This window comes from Desmodus rotundus, chromosome 3 (assembly GCF_022682495.2).
Source record: "Desmodus rotundus isolate HL8 chromosome 3, HLdesRot8A.1, whole genome shotgun sequence".
NCBI classification, from domain to species: domain Eukaryota; kingdom Metazoa; phylum Chordata; class Mammalia; order Chiroptera; family Phyllostomidae; genus Desmodus; species Desmodus rotundus.
In genome coordinates, this window is record NC_071389.1 from 143,651,174 (window position 1) to 143,664,155 (window position 12,982).

The 12,982-nt window shown below is 47.2% G+C and overlaps 1 protein-coding gene across 1 annotated transcript in view; it reads left to right on the forward strand.

Annotated features, from left to right (window-relative positions):
* PPM1H (protein phosphatase, Mg2+/Mn2+ dependent 1H) overlaps positions 1-12,982 on the forward strand; it is a 234,503-nt gene that overhangs the window by 204,285 nt on the left and 17,236 nt on the right. The window contains exon 9 of the mRNA XM_024576478.4: positions 12,045-12,196. Within this exon, the coding sequence (XP_024432246.1) occupies positions 12,045-12,196 (152 nt within the window). The remainder of the gene's footprint in view (positions 1-12,044; positions 12,197-12,982) is intronic.

The following is a 12,982-nucleotide window of genomic DNA, read 5'->3' on the forward strand; positions in this document are numbered from 1 at the left end:
CCTGTACAGTTATTCAGCAGCAAGACTGTACTTATACCAAGATCTATATCATTCAATCAGTACGCACAGGGGAGAGAAGCCGCGTTCAAGGAAATTTCTTTGCACAGTGACTGAGGGACCCACGGAGATCTGGTTCGAGGGGCTCTGAAGAGAGACCTTTGCCTTGGGGCCTCAGTGGCCAGTTTTTCAGAAAAGTACTGCCTTAGACTTAAGTTATAGGAAATGATGGTGTAGTAGACGTAATTGGGAAAGACAGTAATGGCCGTTAGCGCGTGCCAACCTAGGCCAGACAGAATTGTGCAAAATAAGATTGTGTACCTATAATTTAGTTTAATGGGCATGTAGCATAGATCCCAATATTCCTTTGCACGAGATTAAAATTGTACATTTTAAATGCTTCCAGATGGAGAGGCCTTAGCCAGATCCAAGAAGGGGGGAGGAAGTTAAAGGGAAGAGGAGGAGCAGCTTGAATTGGCTGCTGTGGAGAAATGCAGGAAAAAGTACAGGGGACCCTCATCCCCAGTCCTGAGACAGAAACTCTGAGCCCTGGGTGGTAGCGTTAAAGTCAGGCCCCAGCGAAACAGCTGGGGCCTTGGCCAGGAGCCCGGGAGGCCAGGTAAATTGATTTGAACTATCCGATGAAGAATAACCGACTCCCTTCCTGTCTTCATTCCCCTACTCCACCCCACCCTGGCTTTCTAACTGTGACTTCCTAAGAACATTCCTGTGCTGTGCTTGGTCTTTGCCAAGCATGGATCTTTATTTCACATTTGGGTTCTAAATTTCAAACCCAGCTCAGTCTAGTCTGGTAGCTTTAATGGTGGGGTGGGGGAGAGGTGATTCAGTTCTAAGAAAAGAGGCTCAGAAACCTTCTTGGAAATCAGCATTGTTCCCTTCATCCTTGTAGCTCCTAATTCAATTCGATGAGTTAAATAAAAATAAATCAAAACCATGTGGATCAAATTTACATAAAAAATGCACAGGGGTTTAAAAATTAGAGGAGGGTTTCTAGCCAAACACATTTTCAGTTTTGCTGAACACAAGGCGCTGGAAAAACCTCAAGTGTGCCAAACCCGAGGAGCAGCCGCCAGATTTGCTGAGCCGCCCTCAGATCTCCCGAGGGCCACGGCTGGGCGTCCTGGCAGAGAACCGAATTCCACATGAGGCACCCACAGCCAAGCACAGGCCTGTGGGTCAAAGGTGGGAGGAGGTTGGCTCTCCGATGGCCCCAGCACCTTGTCATGTAGCAGCAAGAGTTGTAGGCCTCTCCCCGAGGAGGGGAAGTGGGCACACCCCTCACCACCATTTACCCTTTTCATGCAGTCCCAAAAGAATTCAAGTGGAGAAGAAAGGGTTTGTGAACTAAAGGCACTGGAGCCCAGACCCTCCTCGTCGTCTTTTCTTCAGCTCGCCCAGCCCCGCCCAGCCCAGCATACACGTCGTTGTCCTGTAGAACGATGCAGACAGCCTGGCTCAGGCCCGCAGCCCAAACTTGCAGATGTTCTGTGCTCCACGCCCCCTTCTGGCTCCTGACAGGTCCTCCCTGGAGCTAGGATTCCTCTTACTGTTACTCATGCTTTCCGGCCTCCACTCTGAGACTGTGCTGATGCCTTCAGCCCCCTTTTGAGCTCTCAGAAGAACGAGGTCTTCTGCTGCATGGGGGCCAGTTTGCAAAGCCACCCTGTCCTCAACTCAGCAGTCCCCTCCTCCCACCCCTGCCGGACTGGACCACGAGAAGCCCGCTGTTCTCTCGGCTGTGTTTTGCCTCTCCTTAGTGTTACAGATTCCGGGCAGCTGTTTTTTGTAACTCCAGTCCACTCATTGAGCTCATTCTTGGTTTTCTTCACTGAGATACTCTTTTTCCTTTTATCCAAAAGAAACAGCCTTCTCAAATAGAAGGAAGAGCTTACGCTCCAGTATCTGAAGTCCAGCCCCAGCATTACCCGTGGCCTCACCCCTTACTTCTGCCTGCCGTTGGCCTCCCTTCAGGTGGGGTGAAAAATGCCCGTGTGGACACGGTGCTGGGAAAAGCAGACGGCAGGTCTCGGAACTGCCTGGCACAAGGCCTGCCATGTGGTCAGTAAATTCAAGTCGTCCTTCCCCACAGGCTTCTGGAAGGCATTCCCAGGATTGACTTCCATATTAAGAGAGAATAACTCTTTGGCTAGGGACTCCCCTGTTGTCTCCCGTGAAAACAGGAACAATATTTAAGATCTCACATTGTCACCTTAACATGTATAGTCTTCTGATTCTTGGTAGCTTTTCTTGTCCCCAGCCAAAATCCCACGTGGGGAAAGAGCATGTTTTACTCTGTTGTGTACTCTATGGTGTGGCCAATCTGTGAGAAGTAGTATTGGTGCATAATGGCGCGGACCAGGGCTGCACTACGTGAAGTGAAATAATAGGACTGTATATACAAAGAGTGTGATCATAAGTAGGTAAGAAGGTTATGTGTATGAATACACATATACGTGTCTATGTTTATGTAAATCTTGAAGTTTTCAAAAAATGACAGCAGTAACTATCTTTGAGTAGCAGAAGAGGAAAAACTTGTTCTAAAAAAAATTCCCTAGACCCCTTACCTTACGAGGCGGTGTGGTGTAGTGCTTAGGAGCTCAGACTGGTGATCAATCTTGGCTCGAGCTCTGTCTCTTCCCTTAGTAGCTGGGTGACCGTGAGAAAGTTAGTTTACCTAAATCTCAGCTTCCTCTTCCATAAAGAGAGGGCAGTGGGGTTGTTATACTCAAGAACCTAAGGAACAAGTGACATACATAAAGTACTTAGCACAGAACCTGGCATAATAAATACTACTAGCTCCTAGTTTCTCTTCACATTCCATTGAAACCACAAAATTTCCCTGGCTCTTTACATAGGGGTGAAGGGTCCAGTAGTGTTTATCGAATAGAACACTGGAGAAGATGTCCTCAGGGAATGAGAGTTTTTGGCCAGTTGGGGGGTGAGACTAGCCAAAGAATAATTAGCCATAAAGCCTGTGATCCCTGCTGCCTCAGAGACCAGGGGAATTCAGAGAAGGGAGAGACAGCTGTGCAATCTGAGGATGGGCAAGATGCGGAGCACAAGAAAAAGGAGGAAGCAGCAGTGAGTCTGCTGTGAAGTAAAACGTGCCTTACAGGGTCCTAGAACTTGGAAGATTAGCTTGAAGGGCTATTAGCCATAGTGAAGCTAATTATCGTGGAGGGCCTGGACCTGCACCGGAGCAGTCGATAAGGTCTTTAGCGGGGGAGCAGCACAATAATGGTGGCAGTAGGAGTCTTCGCCTATAACAGCAAGTAGATGGGGGGAGCGGGCGGGCAGGGGATGCAGACAGGGAGGCCACTATCTGAGAGACGTTTCAAAAGAGACACAAAAAACAATGCAACAAGAACTGATGGCAGATTTGTTTTAAAGAAGTGGAGTGACGTTTAAAAAAAACCATTAAACTTTGCTTTTTAGCCTATGAGAAAGGAAGACTGTTGCTTATTGTAGTCTGAAGAGGAAAAATAATTCCGTGCCTTTTTTGAGTTTTCTGAACCAATGAGGGGAAAAAGACTTAGCACTCAGATGAAAATAACTTTATAACTAGTATAAAGTTAGATGAGAAACCATGGATTTAAAACCAAAATGGACTTCTTATTCTCCTCCTCCAGCCCTCAAATAAAATTCACCCAGAGGACAGCTGTGGGCAGTCATCTCCCCTCGCCCCGCCCCCAGTTTCCCACCTGCAGGAAATCCGGGGCAGAGCGAGCAAGTGCTGCTTATGGACAAGTAGGGACCAAGGAGAAATCTCTGAGGGGCTCAATGGCCAGCGTCCTGTATCACCTATCCTGTAGGGAGAGGGAGCTGGGCAGTGTTACAGCACAATACAATGCCTTTGTGGGCTGCAAAATAAACCACCCCAGAACTTAGAAGCTTAACAGAACAATTTATCATCATTTTTCAAAGTCCTGTGGGTTGAGTCCTGAGAGTGAGCTCAGCTGGGTGGTTCTCTCTGGGAGTGTCTCACGTGGTCACAGTGGATGTCCACTGGGGCTGGAGTCATCTGGGGAGTAGATGGACCAGAAGTTCCAAACAGCCTATTCACATGGCTGGCAGTTGATGTTGGTTGTCAGCTGAGAGTTCGGCGAGGCAGCTACGCATGGCCTCCCCCTTGGTTCCGGCTTCTCATGGCATGGCAGCAGGATTCTGAGAGAAGACATCCTGAGAACCAAGTGATTTAGGAGTCCCAGGCAGAAGCTACAAGGCTTTGTAAGACCAACTCAGAAGTGCCAGAACGTCTCTGCCACATCCCAGAGGTCCAGGAAGTCATGAGGCCAGCCCATATTTGACAAGAGGGGAATTGGGATCCACCTGTCAAAGGGAGGAGCAGCGGGTTCGTGTACCGAGGGAAGGAATTGGTGGCGGCCGTCTCGGGGACTCTACCACCACCTTCCTGTAGAAGAGCCCTCCCTGCTGCAAGGTCTTGAGGATAAAAGGAATGATTGTCTATCTTTCCAGTGCAAACCAATAGAAGTTGATGAGTTAACTGTTTATTTAATTAAGAAAGGAAATATAGCTTCAAATGTAGGAGCAGATTTACAAAGAAAGTAACTGAACTTATGTATCAGGGCCCTTCACTCATACCAGCCATTACTGAGTCCTGGTTGTTGCTGGGGGTGGTAGAACGTTCTAGAGAGGGAAAGCAAGGTTACAATCAGGAACTACTTCTTTTGTAAGCATTTCTCAACAGAAAGGGACCTCAGTTCTCAAGATTCCTGTAACTTGATGCAATTTCTTTTCTCATTCTTACTAAACATTCACATTAGTATCTAAATTTGTATTCATAATTATTTCTGTGTTCTTTTTATTTTAAGATTTTACTTATTTATTTTAGAGAGAGGGAAGGAGGGAGAAAGAGAGGGAGAGAAACATCAATGTGTGGTTGCCTATCATGTGCTCCTTGTTGTGGGACCTGGCCTGCAACCCAGGCATGTGCCCTGGCTGGGATTTGAACCAGCAACCCTTTGGTTCTCAGCCCGCACTTAATCCACTGAGCCACATCAGCCAGGGCGTATGTATTCTTTTTCTTAAAGAGCTCCCCAGAATGAATAAAGTTCAAGCCCCCCAAACCATGGGTCCTCCTGTGCACAGGGAAACGCTGAGTTCCATCTGAGGAGGTGCCGATAGTCTGAGCAGTTGTATTTGGCAGTTTCCTTTTCTCTTCCAGCTCTCTTGAGATATAATTGACATACAACATTGTGTAAGTTCGAGGTGTACACCGGGTTGGTACACTCATATATAGCATTAGGTAACCCTCCATCACCCCACGTAATTACCCTTTGGTTCCTGTGGTGAGAACATGTCAGATCTCTCCCAGCAATTTTCCAGTGTATAATATGGTATCGTTAACGATAATCACCATGCTATTCTTTAGGCCCCAGAACTTACTCATTTTTTAACTTGAAGTTTGTAGCCTTTAACCAATATCTGTCCATTCCCCACCCCACCCCCTGGTAACTACCAATCTATGTTGTTTCTATCAGATTTATTGGCATTTTTCTTATTCTCTCCAGTCCCACATGTCTGCATCATCTCATGTATCTACCATCTCAGTTGGGGTGATACCCACTTGGAGCTACGTGATCCTCTCCCACCACCAGCACTTTGAACATGTCTCGGGGCAGGGAATCATGTAGGAAGGGTGTAGAAGCTGCTTTATTCAATTCTGACCTTCCACAGGAGAGACTTCTCTGTGAAAATCACTTGTATGCATCCGTGTGTCATTTACATGGGTTCTTCCCATTGGGCAGTGCTTGAGACTTGCCAACCAGCTATTTGAATAAAACCAAGTTTGAAATTTACTTTGACACACACCAAAAAATATTAGTTTGGTGACTCGTAAAATTCACAGCCACACAAAGGGAGCCAAACTGTATGCTATGTCAGACATTTCCTCTCATTGGAAATTATTTCCCTATGGTGTCCTCCTAAAAAATAATTTCATTTGAATTTTACAGTTAAAGATGCGGTATTTTCTTTCTGTATTAATGCATCTAAGAATAGTTTGAGAACTTTGTTTAAAAATACAGACCCCTGGTATCCATTTCCTGGAATATCTAAATCACTTGGTGTGGGGCAGGTCCTAGGAATTTTCACATTTTCAGACGATTTTGAAACAGGTGCTCCAAAGGCCACTGTTCCCATAACACTGTCATAAGCCGTCCTTCAGTGTGATGCAGGGTCTTCAGTTAACGACCCTGAAGTGGGTGGGTGATACGTCCGTGCTTCATTCTTAGTGCACGCGGCTCACTGCCAGGCTGGTAGAGTCCCGCACACCTCCTTCTCCACTGGACCACGGGTCTGCTGAAAGCGGGCAGCCTCTGGCCTCTGCCTGCTGCCAGAATCACTGCTCTCAGTGGGGTTGACTTTGCCGCCCAACAGTGTCCCAGAGTATAGCAGGGATGATTGTGTCTCCTCTTCTAAGGCAAGACACATAGTAACCTGCTCTCCGAGCTCTCTGAACACCTGCCGTTGGGAAGAGCCCTGGGAAGTAGTGACGTGCTGTGGTTACTTGCATCCTGATGTCCAGAAGTAGCAGCTAGAAGAATTAAGAGCAGCAGTCATTTCATTATTTATACGTCAGGTGACCATAGAATGTATCCTCTCAGGACATTTTTGAGAGTCAAATGGGGCACTAATAATGATTAATAAAATAGCACAAACCAAAGTTCTCTCAGGCAAACGGGGACACATGGTCTCTGTGTATGCCTTGCTGGTGTCCTGAATGGATTTGACACAACTCAGGCCAGCTGCATGCACCCCTGCGCTCTCACTCACAGGCTGGGATTTCTTTCGACTCGTATCTCTGTAAATGAGATGCATTTTGGTAGACACAGACTTACTCCTCCAATGATTAATGAGCTAGATTCAAGCCCATTTGTTCAGTGATTGCTCAGGGAGCGTCTGATTCAGTGGTGAACAAGCCGCCGGAGGCCCAGAGAAAGGGACGGAGCATGGGAGCCCCCCGCCACGTGAGGTGCACAGTCCTCCCTGCAGCTTCTTGACCTCCCTGGGTTGTGGAGCCCCAAGCTCCCGTGGAGAAAACGGAAGCCCACGCTCTAGCGGCCAGCCAGGCCTTGGGTGCCCTTCAGGCTGCTCTTCACACGAGCTAACATTTTAGATGCTTTAGAAACTTCCTGAGCTATTAGATGGTAGCCACCCTCCGAAGTCAAATGTTTATTTTGTCTGTAGACTCCAGAAGAAAAAAGAAACCCTTGAGCATATCTGTGGTATATTTAAAGTATAAAATTATACCCACAGCCAAAACAGCCAGCTCCCTTTGGGTTGCATGAGCAGCCGACATAGTTGTAATACTTACATGTCCCTTGGTTCATTTACAGTCAGACACTTTGAGGTCATGTGGTTGGTTGCATCAAGGTCTGACCCACCCTGTGATGAGAGAGTAGGAGAATGTTAGAGCCATGAGCACCCCCCGTGGCCATCTAGTCCTGACCTTTCATTTCACACAAGGAGACACTGCATATTTGAGAAGTCATGCCTCATCCCTCACCACTTCCCAGCGGAAATCTAGCACGTTAGCCAAACCGGACTGAACCCTGGACAGCCGCCAAGCACGCAGCCCTCTCTCACACCCCAGCCTCTGGCCTCTGCTGCTCTGACACGTAAGGCATGTGATGTCCAACTCTGCTCCTGGGCACTCTCCGTCTGATGAACCATTACTTCACTCTGCATTCCCCGCAGGGGCCAATAGACTGAAATGCGAATAAATGAAGTGGTTATGCCCACCTAAGGGGCAGAGGTGGGTCTCCTCCCCAAGCCTTTTGCCACCAAATTCAGGGAGTGCTTCCTGACATCATATAGTGGAGACAGAATCACAGGAGACAATTTGGATGCAGTCTTGGTGCCAGAATGCCAATACTGAAATATTCTACTTGGTTTATAGGGCCACAAAGAGATAGGCTAGAGTTTTATTGTCTTCTGGTACAAGTGCCATATTCAAAGTTCTAAAGGTTGAGCTTTGGGGGGTTGGCCACAGGGGTATAAGACTTGGGACTCTGTTTTCTATGACCCAATGGCAGCCTTTACCTTGGGAACGACTTGACTTTTCTGCCAGGAACACTACTGAGAGGCCTGGTCACTGCTATTTTAAATGAGACCTTTGGAGCCGAACCCCAGGTCCCTTGAGCCCGCTCTTACTCAGCTCCTTCCATCAGCTGGGTCACTTTCGGGTGCGTCACCCGGAGGTCACTGCCTTAAGAAGTGACGTGCAGCACTTTAGAATTTGTAATTACCTTCCACCTTCCACGTTATCTCCTATCTCTTTACAGCAGCTTTGTGAGAGAGGTTGACACAGGTAGTACAGTATTTGTTAGTTTCCTTGATATTTCTTCAATTTTTTAAACAATGATTTCAGAGATGAGAAAATCGTCTCATCTTGTCTCAAGTCCCAGAACTTGTGAGAAGCAGAAACCGGAAGTGAGGGCTTCTGGTAGCAGGGGCCGGGTTCTTGCTCCTCTGGAAAGCTGGGCCTGCGCTGCAGAGCTCACTGAGGATGTAAAAAGGGAAAGAATGTTGGGAGAATCCTCTGAGCTGATCAAGATGTGAAAGCTGTGAGGGCATCCTAGGGAAGCAGCCGAGATTTGGCAAATGAAAGAACTGACGGATTCTTTTTAAAAGTAGTTTTAAGAAGCCAGCATCAGCTTACAGTAGCATGAGCTCTCTTAACGTGCCACCGAAATTTCATCCGTAATAGAGCAAAGACGCGGACGTGTATTAGACAAACGCTGAAACAGCAGCCTGCAGCTGACCACTAAGTGGAGGTGGTGTATTAAAGAGTTGCTTGTCACGGGCTCTTGTGTAAAATAGGTGGCTGGTGATGGCATCAAGGAGGTCTCAGTGTTCTGGAGCCGAGGGCCCGGCAAGAGCAGTCAGCACGCGGCTCATTCGCGGCACATTAACCAAGGCTCCTGTGTTCCCCTGCCTGGCACTCATTCCTGCTCCCTCCCTAACACTGAGGGTTGTTTGTTAGCAGCTCCACTGAGGACAGGAGAGGAGAAGGAACGAGTCTGCTACTTCTGTTAAATGTCAGAGTGTTACATTTTCATGACTGCTAGAGTTAACAAGCTAAGCGTTTGGGTCACTCTGAGCTTAGGGGTCTTCGGAATGGATCTCCTATGTTGAGTTTTTTCATTCCTCTCTTTGTCCCCTGTTTACTCTTTGTCTCAGCAAATGTGTCCTGCAGATCTATCATGATTTATACTGTGAAAGACACTGCTGGGCCCACAGAAAAAAATGCAAAACAGTTATCTCTGGCTTCCAGTGGGGGATCTTGGGGTGGCGGGGAGACGAGCTAACTGACTCCTGGGGTGTTCACTGTACCCAGGACAAGGGTGAGCATCCAACAAGGAAAGTGCTTCCCTCGGTTACTGTTTGAATGGTTACTAAGTACAGGGCCCTGGCTCTGCTGTGGTGACAGAAACAAATACGACAACTTGGAACTTGCCCCTAGGAGCTTACTGTCTAGAGGTGGCGGAGGGGGTTGTGTGCTTGAGGAAGGGCACACAGTAAGTTTTCTGGGTGCAGTTCCCCCCCTACCTGCGTTGGAATTCCCTGGTCTGTATTTAAAGAGGCTGATGCCTGGGCTCAGAGCTGCACAATCAGAATTTTTAAAAGTGGACCTTTGGAATCGTAATGTAATTAGCACAGGACAATTCCTCAATACATTAAAATTGGAGAAAGACTGACCTTGCGGATGAGACAGACAGGTGAGCCGAGGTGGGTATGAATAGGTAAATACCGTGCCAGTGGGCGTGAAGGGATGGTGACCGCAGAGGACCAGGGCTCGCTGGTCTTCTGCAGGGCTGCTTTGGCAGCAGAGGGTGCCAGGCACACTCTCAGTCCAGAGAAGGGATGGGCCCCAGGAGGGAGGGAGGCGTGAGAAGGGAACTGCAGGAAATCAGCTCACTGGTTCAGATCTCTTCAAATAGAGGGTTCCTAAAGAGGCCCATCTAAACCACACCTTCTAAAATGACTCTGTCGTCACTCTCCTTACCCTGCCTGATTGTTCTTCAGAGTACCTGTCATCTGACATTGGAATTTGTCTCTCATCTACTAGGTTAGAAGTGATGAGAGACTTTGTCGCCTTTGTTCACAGCTGTATCTCCAATGCCTGAAGAAGTAGTTGGCACATAGTAAATGCTCAGTAAACACAGAATGAAGGCTCCCAGAGGACGGCTAGATCCACAAGGGCCTCATCTCTCAGCTGCTCAAGTTAAATTGCTCTGAGTAGCTGCAAGAATCTCAAGGATTCCTGTTGTGGCCTTTCTCTTCCTTTCTTGGCAGATGGTAGCATGGGGAAGGAGCCACCGGAGGCCCTGACCATGTTCCCCAGGTCCTCTCAGAGAAGCTTGGTGTAAAACCCCTCTCCCCTGCAGAAACTCACTTCCTGATTTCTGAATCCCGGGGAGCCACAGAGCCCATTAGTTTGATGTGAGGCTTCCCAGAACATTGAGAAGCTATTTAAGGAATTGAACAGGGAACTTTGAGAAGATGAGTGTGGCCTGACTAAGGAGGGCCAACTACAGCTTCAGAGAGGGGAGGTCAGGACTCCGGAGCCTGCTGGAATCCTTTGAAGCCCTTGCCGCTGGGGAGGACGAGCAGGCAGTGGGACGTCTTGCGTGGAAGTCTAATTTTCATGAAAGCCTTTCCACACAATGTTCTGCATCACAGGTTCATGTGTACAACGGAGTTGTAAGTGGAAAGTTGGCATCCTTTGGAAATTGGCTAAAGGGCAGGAAACAAAGGGGAGCAGTAAAAAACCTAAAAGGATGTTAATTAGGGAGTGCCTGGGGGGTACGGTTGAGACCAGCTTTTTATTATTTACATAAAAACTACTTGGGGAGTAGTATCGAAAGGGATTTCCGTGTTGCCTAATGAAACTGCACTGGAGAACTGTGTGTGAAAATGTGAGTAGTGGAATTAAGGGAGGATTCAGTTTTTTGACGGAATTAAAAAGGAATGTTTTCTAACATATTTCTATTTATCAGCCTACACCCATTCTGTTCAGCAGATTTCCAGTTGAGTAGTGGGCAGGGAAGCTTCAGCTTGAACAACTCAAATCTCTGCATTCTGGGGGCCAGCAGAAAGTACTTGAAGAAATTTTGGCATCCTACACACAGGGCAGGTCCTGAAATTAAATGGGTGTTATATTCATCCCTAGAAACCTCTCTTTTCAAAGGAGCTGGAAGGCAGATAGAATCTGCTCTTTAGCTACAAGCGTAAGATTGGACCACCTAACACCCACCTCTACCCACTTCCCTTTATTTAACATTTTCCATCGTATGGAGCTCAGATTATCACAGAAATTCATTGTAGGCACACCCCAATAGGGAGCTAGCAATCTCTCTTAAGCAAAGTTATTGCGTACACAGTGAGCCAGGACTTGAAGTGGGGAGCCCCGGAGTGACATTTGCTGCCTTCTCTATAGCCTACCCCAGGGGATAGTCTATGTAGGCATCACGGAGACCCCTGAGCATTAAATGAACTGTGCCTCCTTCGTCATACACCAAAACATACAAAGTAACTACTAAGGATCCTAGAGTGGCCTTATCTCCCCCACAAACCGAGAGCTTCGAAGAGAAATCTGTTGCTCATCTTTATGCTTAGAGCACCTGGCCCAGAGCAGACCCTTAATTAATGTTTGTGGAACGGATGTGCAAAGGAAGGAAGGAAGCAAGCAAGCCAGCCTCTGGCTGCTCTTCTGGACAGCACAGCATCTGCTGTCAGTCAGTGTTCCAGCTACATCTCAGGCATTACACTTCTTCATGGTCAAACTATTAAGGCCAGCTGTCGGGCCCCATCTGTCTGTACTGTAAGTCTCCAGAGGAGGCTACCCAGGCCCCAAAGCTTGCTGCACAATCAAGTGCCTCACAGTGCGTACCTGCAAACCACGGGGCTGGGCGGGACAAGGAAAGGGAAATCAGAAAGCCAGTCTGTTAGGGGGAATGATGTGCTCACTTCTTAAGCAGGAGTATTCCTGTTCATTTCAGGTAAGAGTCTACGATCTCTCCAGATACGAGCATGGAGCAGATGACGTGCTGATCCTGGCGACTGATGGACTGTGGGATGTTTTATCAAATGAAGAAGTGGCAGAAGCAATCACTCAGTTTCTTCCTAACTGTGACCCAGATGACCCTCACAGGTTTGTGCATTTCTGTGACTGTAGGGTTGCTTCTTGACGGTGTTTCATAATGTGGCTGAAATGAGTAGTAATCATGCGTTGTCGACATTCATGATGCATAGCAGAGCCCACAGGGAGGGTCTAGTAACCAAACTACAGGAGGGCCTACACTTACTATTAGAGGCACATCACAGCCAAATAAAAACCCTCAAGTTGAACGTAGGTACAAGTGGTGAAGAATTTGATTTATAAGATATTTTACTATCTTAGTTCATCTCCTCCAGAGTGGGAATAATTTGTGATCCTCCTGACAAGGCTGATAGCAAGTGCTCCCAGTATACATTTGTATCTACCGGGGAGTTGCTTCTTTTGAGAAAGGAGAACATTAAATAGATACTCTCTTACAGTGTAATGGCAGAGTGCCTGTCCTGAAGAGCCCTAGGTGACGCTCAGATATAAACAGAAATCCCCTCTGGAGAAACACAGTTTTCACTTAAGACACAAGGACACGAGTCACCGTGAGTAAAAGCCAGCAGAAACGACAGACAGCAGAGTTGGGCCTGTGAACACTTCACTATCGGATTTATCCATCAAAAATATAAATAAATAATTTAACGTTTCAGAAATGGTTTTTAAAACTTTGAAAACACGGACAAGGATAAAGGACTATAAGATATCTACAGATACTTTTAAAATAAGGAGATGGAACTTCTGGAGATGAAAAATACAAAAATAGGAACTCAGAAGGTCACTGGATTACAGGGATTAGAGACAATTGATGAGAACACTGGTGAGCTGGGCAATAGA